The 13,353-nt window shown below is 45.7% G+C and overlaps 1 protein-coding gene across 1 annotated transcript in view; it reads right to left on the bottom strand.

Annotated features, from left to right (window-relative positions):
• The window catches only part of LOC8042925 (zinc finger FYVE domain-containing protein 26), a 207,899-nt gene that overhangs the window by 182,850 nt on the left and 11,696 nt on the right, over positions 1-13,353 (bottom strand). The window contains exons 2-3 of the mRNA XM_029966725.4: positions 9,694-9,972; positions 760-927 (exon numbers count right to left, since the gene is read on the bottom strand). Of these exons, the coding sequence (XP_029822585.3) occupies positions 760-927; positions 9,694-9,972 (447 nt within the window). The remainder of the gene's footprint in view (positions 1-759; positions 928-9,693; positions 9,973-13,353) is intronic.

The following is a 13,353-nucleotide window of genomic DNA, read 5'->3' as shown; positions in this document are numbered from 1 at the left end:
GTCGTTACCCAAGTCCTTCGTGAATCTGGCCTCGGACATCTACAAAACTACACGAGGCATCGAAGAAACAAAATTGCACCTCGTACTTTAGGTACTCTTTCCGCACTAAAAAAAGTAAAAACCCCCAAAGAAAGCGAAAGTACCACGGTGCCTCCCTTTTAAAACCACTATTTGTCGCAGTTATCCCGCTCGTCGCCAGCCACTCCTACAGTGCTCTCGGCATTGTCGCATCTATTGTGCCACCTGGGAGCGAGCATGCAAACCATTCTACAGACGAAGAGGAGGCCGACATAGACTTAAGAAATGCAAGGCCACCATTTTTGCTTTATGTTTTGAATTTCACCAGCTTCAATTTGAGCTCTAAACAAATAGACCTAAAACTTTTTGCAAAACAACATTGTCCAGTTTTAGGTAGAATTCAAATTTTGGAAGGCGTGCCAAATGTGCCTACAGCCACGCCCCGTACGTGCGACCCGTCGTGTGAATGTTTGCTATAATTTTATGCACCACGTTGCCCTTCTCGCAGCCTCCTTGCACATCTACAACAAGCTCGCTTTTCTTCGAAGATCTGTCGCGTAAATAAATACACTCTTAGCAGGATACAACTGCAATAAATTTGCAATTTATCAATGTCTCAGTAGGGAAATCAATTCTCAAAAAGTAGGTGCTTTTAAGAAGCCGGTTTCGAACAGAGTCACGAGCAGACGCCAGACCGACAAAGACAGAATAGAGTTTAGTCCAGCTCGACGAGGCCCTCACTTCTGTCCCGGCGATGGCCCGCATGACGTGGCAAGCGTCGTCGTCCGACACCGCCTCATTCCAGGCTCTGAGAAGTGCGTGGACGTACAGGTCCCTCACGGCAGGGTGGGAAAAGAGACGGGACGCTTTCTCCCACTGTCCCGAGTGCAGCTTCCCCATGCTGGCATTCTGTAATCGCAAAGTTTTGGGTTCGTCAAACGATGCCCACATCAGATTAAAACGCAACGTTAACATTTCCATTTTTCTCGGGTGTATCGACTGTTTTTGGCATTTTTCCATTACAACACTGTCCGGGATAAGCGGTCACTTTTCTTATGAAAGCGACGCGCGTCTGCTGTCTCGCTGAATGGTCAAAGAGTGAATAATTGCCACCTCTAGCGAACAATAAAAGCTAAGGTACATTATTATGCCTGCTCCACAAAATTCGAGCGCATGAAGTGTCACGTCGAGCGTCTTGGGGTGAAATGCATTCTTGAATCTAGACATAGTCTCAGCCTTGCCGGACGAATAAAAAACATGACCGCACATTGCCGGCCGCCTACAACTGCGAGGAACACGACTCGTGGCATTAAACGCAGTGCTAAAACTGCTTCATACACGCATTTATGTGCACCGTCGGACACTGTTAGCGTGAACACAGCTTCGGCATTTTTCAGCACGCAGATCAGTAACTCCCTGTGCATGTAGATGATTAAGATAAAGTGTAGGCCAAGTAATATAGTCCGATTTGCAAAAAATAAGTGCTGCTTTAATCTTACTGATCATGCATATGTGTGAGGAGGCTTGTTCCATGTTGAAAACACAACCCGCACGCCAAAATCTTTTCAAACAGCTAGAACCCAGAGCACAGGTGCCCGATCAAAGCTGCCAGGCATAAGCAATAATAAAAAGAAATGCCTTTCATAGCCCACATACTTTATTCTCCGTTTTGAATGTTTTTACCCACTAGTGAAGATGCACGACGGGGTCACTCTCATGTAGAGACAGGACTGGCATACCGGGCAAGCGCCCACTCAAACTTTGGGTTAATTGCAAAAAAAATGGGGGATAGGCACTTGTCCAGTCATCATTTTTAGATATCAATGTACTGTGTGTATTTTCTCAGATCTCACAAATTCGGTAATGGGCGCTTAATGTGGAATGGGCGGATGCACGGTATTCTATTGTATAGCAATCTCTAGATGCCACCAGAATGCTGGCAAACCTTGAACACACACTACATTCCTTTCAACTGTCATTTTGCTTGGAATCGTCGCTCGTTCCTACATTCCAGCTATGGAAATTTAAGGCTTGAGTCTTAAATAAAGCAGTGTTTAACATTGTTCACTGGTGAAGAAAAATACTGTAACTAAAGTTATGCACTCGAACAATGATAATAAAGGCACATACTACGGTGTAGACCACATATAACGTATAACGCGGGAGTCGCGAAAAATCCGCACTATAAGCGGTACCGCGCTATAACCAAAACATCAATTTTTCAGGCCAAAATACATGCCATCAGACAACCTACCTTTGTAAAAGAATTTATTTTATGTTAGATGAAAATTAAAGCTTAGTTTGAGGAAAGTCTATTTCACCAGACTAGTACACTTCTCTCTCAAGTGTGTCACCCATTTTGAAAGAAATGAGCGACTTTTGCCTGGCGCAGCCTTTTAACAGCGTCGCCGGTTGCAGACAGACGTTGCAAGCGTTCGGGATTGCTAACCCTAATCACTTTTCTCCGGCAATGATAACGCGTGAAAATTCGCATCCTTTATACGGTACGTGCCAGTAATACCTTAAACTTGAGCACACGCATGAAATGCTCCAAATAAGAAATCCGGGCGATGTTCGAAAACACAAATGCTTAGAAAGCACCACTGTAGTCGAGGTAAACAAACACGACGACACAGGCGTTTCTGCCGTCTCGAGAGTGCCGCCACAACATCGCCGCACGAGTAGGTGGATCTTCCCTTCTAGTACGTGCTGGGTTATCATGGCGAAACACAACGAAAATTCACAGTCCAGGATAGCGCTTTTACGCGGAACGATGAGTTTCCACCACGCCGTCTATGTCGACGATCACAACCGACGCCATGCTTGCGGATAGAAGCAGCCGGCCCGCGACCGGCATGCAACGCGCGCGAACACTTCTCCTCGACCTGCGATTGGTCTGTCGTTGCGGTTGTTTCCAACGCAGCGGAGGGACGCACGCACGAGAACGACACGTGCGTGCGTCCCTCCGTCGCTATGGCAACTGAAGCCACCCTCTTCGCTTCTCCCCACTTCTTCGAGCAACCTCCTTGCCCCGTGAGTGCTGCTTGCGGCTCGCGCCGTTATCTAGTGTCGCACAGGGAAGCGAGCTCGCTGTGCCAATCAGTCGGCGCAGTCGGCGAGCTAATCCAAAAACCGCACTATAACCGGTATTTCCCTTCGCGCGCCTGCATTTTAAGCGGTATGTAATTACATGGAGTTCTATGGGAGGCGAACCGGTGGTTGAAAAAAGCCGCGTTATACCCGGTCCTGCACTAAAAGCGGTTACGTTGCAAGTGGTCTATACTGTATTCGGTACGACCCAAATAACAAAAAGATTTTACAGTTGCCAACCAATTTTTTGGACGCCGATAATTCGAGTTGTTCGATATTTCGGACATAAATAAGGAGCTGTGACCCACCCGATAGACTAAGTGCATATTCACGACCGATGTTTTGAACAGCTTAAAATCCAAAATTCTGATTTTTCGGACATGATCGCCGCAAGCAATCAGCAGGAAACACCAGCGAGAAGCCGCCATTTTAGATTCTAATTTGGCTGCGTAAGGATTGACTCGGTACGGCAGCGCTAGTTGAGCACTGCTAAGTCCAACCACTAGGCAACGCGGTATGGCTCTTTTAATTAAAGTCCCTTGATAAAACTCACACTTACGAGTACCACTAACCATTGTTATGGAAAAGCACAATACACAGGCCACGAGCGAGTGCTCTAACGCCATGTACTTCCAAGGGCCGCCCATTTCGCGAAAATTTCAAGAACATTTATTGCAAACAGAGAGGCATAGCACGGCAATCTCGACCGCGTTGAAAGGGCAATTTTTTCCCCTCTCGAATGGCGATGACATCGTCTCTGTAGCATCATCGAAAGGCGCACAAAATGTAGAAATTCGGAACGTGCTGCGGTCACGCTCATTAGCTTCATCGAGCACAGGATCCGAGGGCATGCTTCCACTGGTCGCGGGTTCGATTACCCGGGCAATTGTGGATTCCGTCTGCCCAAGCAACGAGTAAACCTTCTCGCATGCTTTCCTTTCCTTCTTGCCCGCTCTTTTTCCCCCTTGCGTGTCGTCTGCTCGTAGCCGTGTGAAATTGTTGCTCATTGTGAAGGGCTTTTGCATAAATGCTCTTGGCGATTTTTCCGTCGCTAGTCGTAGCTTATTTGCCCGAATTTTGAAAATACAAAGTCGTACTAAAAATACATTTCAAAGCAGTTGAACTACGGCAATCAAGAGTTGTGTTCCATGTGCAACCCTATCAATTAGAAGAGAAACTTGCCCGTTTTCACACTTTTTGCACCGAAACGTGCGATTTCATGCAAAAAGAAGTAATTAAGAAGAACCTCTGGTGTGTTCAAATAATGCACATCGATATAAATGGAAGCTTTAGCGACCACATATGCCCGCAGAGACTGTTGATGCTCGTTTTCCGATAGTCAAACTTTGTTATTTACCTTTCAATGACATTATGTCGCAAAAAGCTAAAATCCATTCTTCGTTTTAGGTCCAATTAAGAAAAATATATTAATGAACATCAAAAAATATTTATCCCATTTAAAAATAATATTTATCACATTTAAAAATATTTTCAATTCACTTTTAATTTTTTTTTAGATATGTCAAGGTGTTATCGAAGCTGTCAAAGATATTTAATAATGACTAGCCTATTTTCTATTCTCGTTTGTTCATGCAACAGGAACTGTCGCTAATTTTCAGTGGCCAAGGCCAAAACAAAATCTATTGAGCGTTTTTTTTTTTGTTCTGTTATTGTATTTAAATCACTTTTACAGTGTTTCTGGACATCTACGGTAACTTTCAAGGCAGTGCTACATGATATGAGGCTAGGCAACCACTTTTTTACTTCTTTCTAGGTTTTCTCAAAACATGTTTTCTTGGCATCTGGCTTGTTGTGCAGAAGATACCTTAAAAACTATTTACAGTAAAATCTCGATGATACGATCACGGCTCATTGAAGTTTCGGGATGATACGTATTTTTCAAAATCCCCGGCCAAAGTCCCTTAAAAACTATTGTATTACGTTTCGGGATAGTCCGAATGCTTCATCGGGCCGCGTTGGATCATATGAACAATGATCGACAATGTTTACTCATCTTTTAGGGCGGAATCACTCAGCTACAACAATCATAGCCGCCGTTTTTGCTTTTTTTTTTTTTTTTTTTTCGCAGTTCTTTCTACATACGCGCCGCAATCATAATAACCGCGGCTGCGTTCCAAAACTCAACAACATACCCACGTCCACCGTTGCTGTACTATCTCTGTTGTCACGTGATTCAAATTCGGATTGCTGGAGTAATCGCATTCGCCTACCCCAGGGGTGCTGCTTTATTTTTATTGTCACATGATAAATGGGTTTTAGCAACTCTCAGTCACTCGAGTGAAAACGAGAAACGACATTCAAAATCGGCGTTGACGACTTTAACGTCAACGAGCAAGCATCCTTTGTTTGCAAGCGCATGTGCACGTCTATTGAACTCTGTGCGATTTGCATCAACAAACTTTCGGGAGGATATTCTTCATCCTGCCTCGTCTGTCCAGCGTGAGTCGCGACTTGATTTAACATGTCGCACAAAAGAAAATCGCTGTCCTTCAAAGAGAAGCTGGAAGTTCTGAGGAAAGTGGACGAGGACCCTAAAAGAAAACGCAAGGATTTGGCAAAGGAGTTTTTAATGTTTTTACACATTCTAAAACTGTCGCCTGGGTGATACTGAATAAAAGAAGACTCAGAAGAACATTACTGACTTCTTTGGCCGGGAGTGTGACCAATAAACGGCAAGTAGCCCCCGCTTTGCTTTCATGTACTTATGCAACTTGTTTTTCGTTCACACGAATTTCGGATTATACGAATATTTTCCGCAATCCCACGAGATTCGTATCGTCGAGATTCTACTGTATCCCATTTCACTTCTGCTTGGTGTATTACATTCCTAAATAACAAATGAAGAGGGTGAAACTATTTGGTTGTCCATATCTGACCTGCAGTTTCTGCAAAAGCGGCAGAAAACTTTAATGAAAATTAAGCCCCATAGTAGCACAAAACCGTTTTGTATAAAAAAAAGTTTTTCATGCAACTAAAAATAATTTGGTAGTTTCACCCCCTCGAGGTATGTCTTGGGGCATTATACATGAAGTTCTATAATGATGAAGTGTGTTATTAGGTTTGAGGGGCTTGTACAAACCATCAACAGGCAAAATCTAACTTACAAACTAATGATCAGAAAAACTAACATTGTACAGTTTGCCTTCTTAACAAAGTAGAAAGCTGATGTAAATTTCATAAACCTAGCTATGGTACCTAAGTTAGTCACAAAACCCAACTCCTGCCTTAAGTACAATGTACTTAAAGGGCAACTCCGGTCCATACTTTCGATTTTGGGATTATGACAGTTTTTGGTGCAGTAAGCGTCCCTGAATTACAAGGGGTAATCTTTTTCTTGTTATTGTGCATAGTTTTAAAGATATGACGCCTCAAGGTTTTGTTTGGGGCGCTGCCAACAAAACCGAAACTATCCGCTTGAGACCCCGGCAACACTGGAAATCAGCTGCTATATGAACGTGACGTCAGGATCGTTCTCGTTCAACGAGTACGCAGGCCGAGCGGCACCTACCCCTGTTGCGCTAGCCGTCTAAAGATAGGAGGTAAGCTGATTTTATTTCAATTCTGTATATGTGATAGTTATCCAGCACATGTAGCAAGAGTTAGTGAGTATACCCAAAAGCTAGCAACTGGAAAACCCATAAACTCGTTCGGTGCCGTACACGGCGGCCGCCGCCGTGCATGCGCTATGCCATACTCGTCGCTTGTATACCCAGAAGCTAGCGACTGAAAAACGAGTGAACTCGTTCAGTGCCGTACTCAGTGGCTGTCGCCGCGCGTACGGTCTTCCGTACTCGTCGCTAGGCCTAAATTGTCATCGGGGCTCCGTGGATGGAGGTGCGTTGCTCTACGCCGCGCTGCTAGTGACGTACAGTACTGGAGGCCCTCTCGCTTTCACGTGGGCCGTGGCACCCGAACACACATGTGCTAGGCTGTACACATTTGTTTTTTCGTTCTTTTTTCCTCGGGCGCGTAAAAGCCGAAGTCCAAAGTCCACTCGTCGAACAGCGTTCACCCACACTTTCTACAATTTGCGGTCCGTTCGAAACTTATGAAAAAGCACATCCGGGTTGCGCTGCGGGTTGTGTAAGCAGCGCTACAAGTTGTGCTCGGCATCTTTCGAGGAACAGCTGGGCAGTCTTGGGCGCATCGAGTGGCTCGCTAAAACAAGTCTTGGAGTCCTCACAAGCAAATAAACACAAGGCTATACCGAAGCTACACGGGCTACAGGTAAAAGCAACGGCTAAACACGCCAATCACAAGCCGAAGTAGCAATGGTAGCGGCTCAAAGAAGCGCACTTCGCGCAATGCCCAGACCGGAAGAAAAAAAGAGAATGATACTGACGTCACGGCCCAATGTTACTTTAGCGATCGGCAACCCGCTGGCCGCCCGCTAAGGAGCAGAGGCTCACGGCGGGTCGCATTTTTATTATCGGCATTAGTTGAGAATGCGGCGTCCCCCGGACGTAATATTTTGGCTGGGGTGGTATTTTGTGTCACTACAGCGATACCAGTAATTTTTTTTTCATTTTGAGTTTTGGCCAGAGTTGCCCTTTAAAGGGCAACACCGCTCAAGGGCAACTCCGCTCAATTCCGAAAAATTTAGGCTTCCATGTGATTCCACTTCACAAAGCACTACTAAACAACTCTACGTCTTCGGATTCGCGAAATGTGGAATATTATTTGTGTAATCCTAGTTTTAAACATCAGCAGATACCGAAACCGAAACTTCAGTTGCGTCAGGCAACATTGGTCTCGGGTCGTCAGAGTCATGGCACGTCACGTTGAACCACGTGGTCCTGTGACGTTCGGGAGGGAGCGAGAAACAGGACACGCGACGCGGGCAGGTCTTTTTTTTTTTTTTTTTTTATTGGATGCGGGCAGGTTGCTTTGCATGCCGTGGACGGTGATGGCCCGGGGGAGAGGGGGAAGGGGAGAAGACGAAAGAGGAAAAGGGGAGCGGAGAAACAGGCCGATAAGACCGCAGGGCAGCGCAAACTAGCGCATCCGTGTTACGGTGATCACGTGAACGCCCGGTCAGCCAACACCGGGAGGAGAAACTCATGACGTCATCGTTCAATTTCGCTCTGAGAAGTAAAAACAAGCAAAAACGTGAGAATGACGTATCATGCCTCTGACGTAGTGGCTCAACGTTGACCGCTCCAACTTCGTCGCATTGACTGCGCTGACGATTGCGCCTCGCGCCGCACGCTAGAGTTGGTAGATTTCGGCGACTTGGCTCGCTTGAAGGTTTGCTGGCCAGTTTATTAAATATATAATCGGAATTAGATCGTAATATCTGACATGGTGTCTTCCTATATGATACTGAAGAGGGCTACATAGTTTTCTAAATATCAAAAATGAAGCGGAGTTGCGCTTTAAGGGGACAAATGGGCCCCCCTCGACAGTTTTTAATTTTGGGATATTTCTGATCCTCAACTGCCTACTTGTTGTCATCAAAATTACATTTGTTGCTTTATAAATAAAGTGTATAGCCACAAACAAAATGGAAGCAATATTTTTTAACAATTCAGCACTGCTGTTTGTTGGCAAAACCTCAAACTAAGTCATGAGCGAGTCTGGTTCGTCTAAGAAGGTCGAGTGCATGAACCAAGAAAAACAGACGAGCAACCGTATTTGCACGAATATAACGAGTCTTTTTTCAAAATTAGGTGCTCCGAAACACACCTCGCGCTATATTCGGAATCGAGTTCAGCCACGAGGCGCGCGAGTCTGGAGAAAGCCATCCCTCCGGCTTAATGTGGGATATTGGGTGGGAAAAGAAGTGGGGGTGTGGGAGGGAATTTATTAGCTATTGGGCCACGTGAAGGGGAGAATAGAAGACATAAAAAGCATTTTTATTGGTTATGTGTTTGTACAACGCACCGCTGAAAAGGATGCTGCAGAAACGCAGCCCGTCAGATGGGAATGCGGACACTAGCCAATTCAAGCCAAGCCAAGCCAGGCCAGGCCAAGTCATGTCAACACGAGCCAAGCCAAGACCACTAACCGTTCTTACGCAATCGTTCAACACGAATCGTTTGTTCGTGTGGAAGGACCAGAACAAGAATGAGTGTGATTGTGTATGGGGTCCAGCAGTCTTTTCTACCTGCGCATTTTTTTAGTTTCTGCTCCAAAGTGGTCTGGTGTTTGTGTGTGGGAGCTTCTGCTTTTTGCCTCACTTTGCTTGTGGGCTACCTAGGAACTCACTCGTAAAAAAAAAAGGAACAGACAAACGGGCCGTGCTGCTGCATATCTGGGAAGTCGTTAAGTGAATTGCAAACATAGGGACCTGAGCAGAGAGGATGAGTATACAGTCAAAACAATCTGATATTTCCTCTATTTCCATTGCCTTTTCACTTCTGCTATATTCTCGAGTGCGGTAAATTTACGTGGCCTCCACTCGCGTTATAATAGTAATTTTTTTTTTTTTTTTTTTTTTTGAAGGCATCAAAACCTGCCTTTTCGTTATATTCGTGCAAATACGGTATACTTGCCCAAAACGGTTGAGGGGATTATCAACTTTATGAGCAAATTTTAAGGGCAGTTTGAAGAGCAAGGACGTACCAGGACGGAGTCCACAAAATGTTCCCCGGAGACGAGGGACTTGAGGAAGGCTTCCCGGACGTCGAGCCGACCGGTGTCCTCGCACACCGCCAGGGTGTGGCCCCCGGCATCCGACCGCAAGCGTCCGTGGCGCTCATTCTCGCAGTCGGCAAACGCCCGGGGCAGCAGCGCCGACTCGCGGCATACCAGGCTCTCCCAGACCTCACGTTCCCCGAGAACTCCTCCGTCCATCAGGTCCAGGAGGTCGCCAAAGACCGCCTCCAGAGCTCCCTTGGTCCACTGCAGAGGGTGCAATCCGAGAGGTTCCCAGAAACTGCCGCCAGCAATCCCTATGCACTTCCCTTCTTCAATTCATAACCAGCAAAGCACACGTGCCCACTTCGATTATGCATGCAGAGGCACCCAACCAACGTGATAGCATATATTAGCTTTTAAATGGCAGATACGGATATCTTAGCAATATGTTTATATACACGTTACTTTTAGATTGATGCGCCGTTGAGACAGGTTATAACCGAGTCAACAGGAATCGGAAATCAATTCACTATATCTGTGTCTTCGTCGTATCTGAACTCCATAAAAGTAAGGTGGAAAAAAAAAATTACACGGGCAGCCATTGACAGATTTTTACAACGCTGATACTTCGAACTGATTCGATATTAAGGACCTAACGGAGGAACCGTGACCTACCCGATAGAAATGGCGCATATTCATGACCAATGTTTCGGATAGCTTCATGTCCGAAAGTTAGATTTTTCGGATAAAATCGTAGGAAGCGATCAGTGGGAAACACCAAGCACTGAGAAGGTAAATATGAGGAAAAACAGCCTCAGATAAACAGGGACGAAGAACGGGTAAAGAACACGACAGGACAACCGCTGACTCGCAACTGAAGTTTATTGAAAGAAAAGTGAACCAAAGAAACTTGAAGTTTCTTTGGTTCACTTTTCTTTGGTAAGAGAGCACAGATACTCCCTCAAAGCAACGGTAGGGGGACTTCTAGTGCTACATTGCAGAGATTGCTCTTGTCTCCCCTCTTTTGCTGACGTAACTGTTGTGGGCAGACACCGGGAAAAAATGACTCGAGAGATAATTGAAGGGTTCATTATCTCTTCGATGGCAGACAGATGTGTCAGTCAGCCATTGGTGGCGTTGTCTGAGAGGCAGGTACTGTATCTGCAATCGAACATGAGTGTGAAGTTTTGAGGCCATGTATCCGCACTTCTGGTCGCCTGGTGGGCGTGTGTTTTTAATCTCTATGTGTGTAATCTGTTTAACAAGTTTTTTTGGTTCACTTTTCTTTCAATAAACTTCAGTTGCGATTCAGCCGTTGTCCTGTCGTATCCTTTACCCGTTCTTCGTCCCTGTTTATCTGAGGGTGTTTTTTATGACGTTTAACTGTTACCAACAGGCCCAAATCACCACCCTACACTAAGAAGCGGCCATCTTAGATTCTATGTCGGTATGTTGTTGCTAGCAGTGTGTACATGGCATGCCACGACGGCTTGTCAATGCGGAAAAGCTGTTTCCCAGATAAGTAGTGCAGAACAGATGACGATGGAGAGGCTGCAACCGACCGCCTTTGCAGCATTGCCAGGTGCCTGTTCTGGAAGGCAGCCGCAGCAGCAAAGTCCGGCAGTCTGGGACTTACCGTATTTACTCGCATAATGAATGAACTTCCCACAACGGGTACCAATATTTGAAATTTTATTTTTCCCTCGAGTAATGAACGTACCTCCAATTTCCGGCTATGCGAGTCTTGAATTGCGTCCAACTTAGCGAGCCACCAAGCCAATTTTCTTTTGCCGCCAAGCGGTCAGGCAATGTGAAGCCAAGCCAAGCCGCTCTCATAATGGCTGCAGGTTCGTAATTGCAGAAGTGATCAACCGTGAAACCGAGCAGCGCGCACACTTGACGAAGCTTGGGTCGAGGAATTGCCCAGCCCCGAATATTCTTTGCCTATCAGATGCATGTCAACAAAGACACCATCGTCTGTGGTCCGCTTTCGGACAGTGAAATCATGAAAGCGGTTGGGCCTAAAAACGGTCGCGTCGCTCCCCGTGCTGAGCGAGCTTCGTAGGGCGCTTTTCTTTCGGCAAAAGGTATGCCCAAAGCACCCTGTAAAGGTTCACAATTTATAAAGCATGGTTACTGTGGTGCAGCCCCGACCAGCCGTGGGTGCGCCTCCAGCAGTGGAGAAGTGCCACAGTACCTTGCCGTGTCATATTGTCACCTAATATGACATTTGCACGAAGTGTGTAAGTGCAAAAATTTTACCCCGCGTAATGAATGCAGCCCCCAAATATGTGTTCATTTTTCAGAGAAAAAAGTGTGTTCGTTATGCGAGAAAATACGCTACTAATAAATATGAATTTTTTTTTTTGTAATTATGGCAAAATTTTGCAATTTCTGCAGGTGCCATCCCATTTCGTTCCCTAAATAAAGGCACAAACACAGGGCAAGTCAAAAGGATTGATGACTGAAGAGACAAAAAAAGTTTGTTTCTCAACGTATCAAGCTTAAATCTTGCACAGATGTGGCTGGCCAATGTGCATTAAGTGCATAAAACTTTCACTGAACTTATCAAAGTAAAAAGTTTGAAATGAAAAACTTGAAGTCCCTACCTATGGCGCCCACGTGCTAATCAAAGGTGCTCGATTGGCGCAACAGTCAACAGATGTCAGCAGTAGTCTCCGCGTCGGCAGGTGGGTCAGTCGGCAATGAAGGCACCGAGTAGTGCATATTTTTCGGTGTCATCTTCGGCAATCGCTTTTGTAGGTGGCTCGTTTTGGATGTTTACCTCCTCGTTGAGACACCTCACCCAGCGTAGAATTGTAGGGCAGCCTGGAGGTCACCGCCAAAACTCCGCCCAAAAACATTCACAGCGGAGCTCTTTCGTCCTCTGGCCCTCCCCGTACCAGAGATCAACCTTCACTAGCTCCTTGAGAGCTAAGCGCACTATGAAGACCACTTGCACCCCGAAACAGCACAAACCAAAGTTGCAGCGAAGAAAAGAGACGTGGTGACAACCAGCTTGTGCAAAGCAGATGATATTAACGAAAAACAACCGTAAAAAAAAGACTGGTAACACATTTGTTTTGTTGTTTTCATTTTACCTTAATTTTTTATGTTTCATTGGAAGAATCGAATAATCGTGCACTGACAATTCGTGCAGAAAAAAAGCTTGTCGCTTCTGGCTCAGAAACATTGTCTGCTATTGCCAAGGTCGCGGGAAGCGTCCGTCGTGGCCGCCTGCGATCTTACAAGCCGCCATCCGTTGGTTGTTGCGGCAGATCAGCACCTTTAATTGGCAGACAATCGTCGTAGGTGGAGATTTCAAGTTATTTCATTCCCAACTTCTTACTTGGGTAAGTTTGTTCGGTGAAATTCTTATACACTTGATGCACATTCTTCGGCCACTTCCACATAAAATCTTCGCACGATACCTTCGGGAACCGATTTATGCAGGCCATTCGAACAGTTATCGATCCCTTTCACTCATCCTGTACATCAAAAAAGTGCAAAGAGGATTGGGAAATCGTAATCACTACACTATACACCCGTTTAGAGCGAACCCACGTACAGCGAAATATTGTCAATATCGAACTCACGAAAATAGACCCTTCCCGAAATTGTTTCCGGCAACTGTGAGACGCCTGT

Source organism: Ixodes scapularis, unplaced genomic scaffold (assembly GCF_016920785.2).
Source record: "Ixodes scapularis isolate PalLabHiFi unplaced genomic scaffold, ASM1692078v2 PGA_scaffold10__122_contigs__length_95168666, whole genome shotgun sequence".
Lineage (NCBI taxonomy): Eukaryota > Metazoa > Arthropoda > Arachnida > Ixodida > Ixodidae > Ixodes > Ixodes scapularis.
The sequence above is the reverse complement of the archived record's forward strand: the minus strand, read 5'-3'. Positions and strand labels throughout refer to the sequence as shown.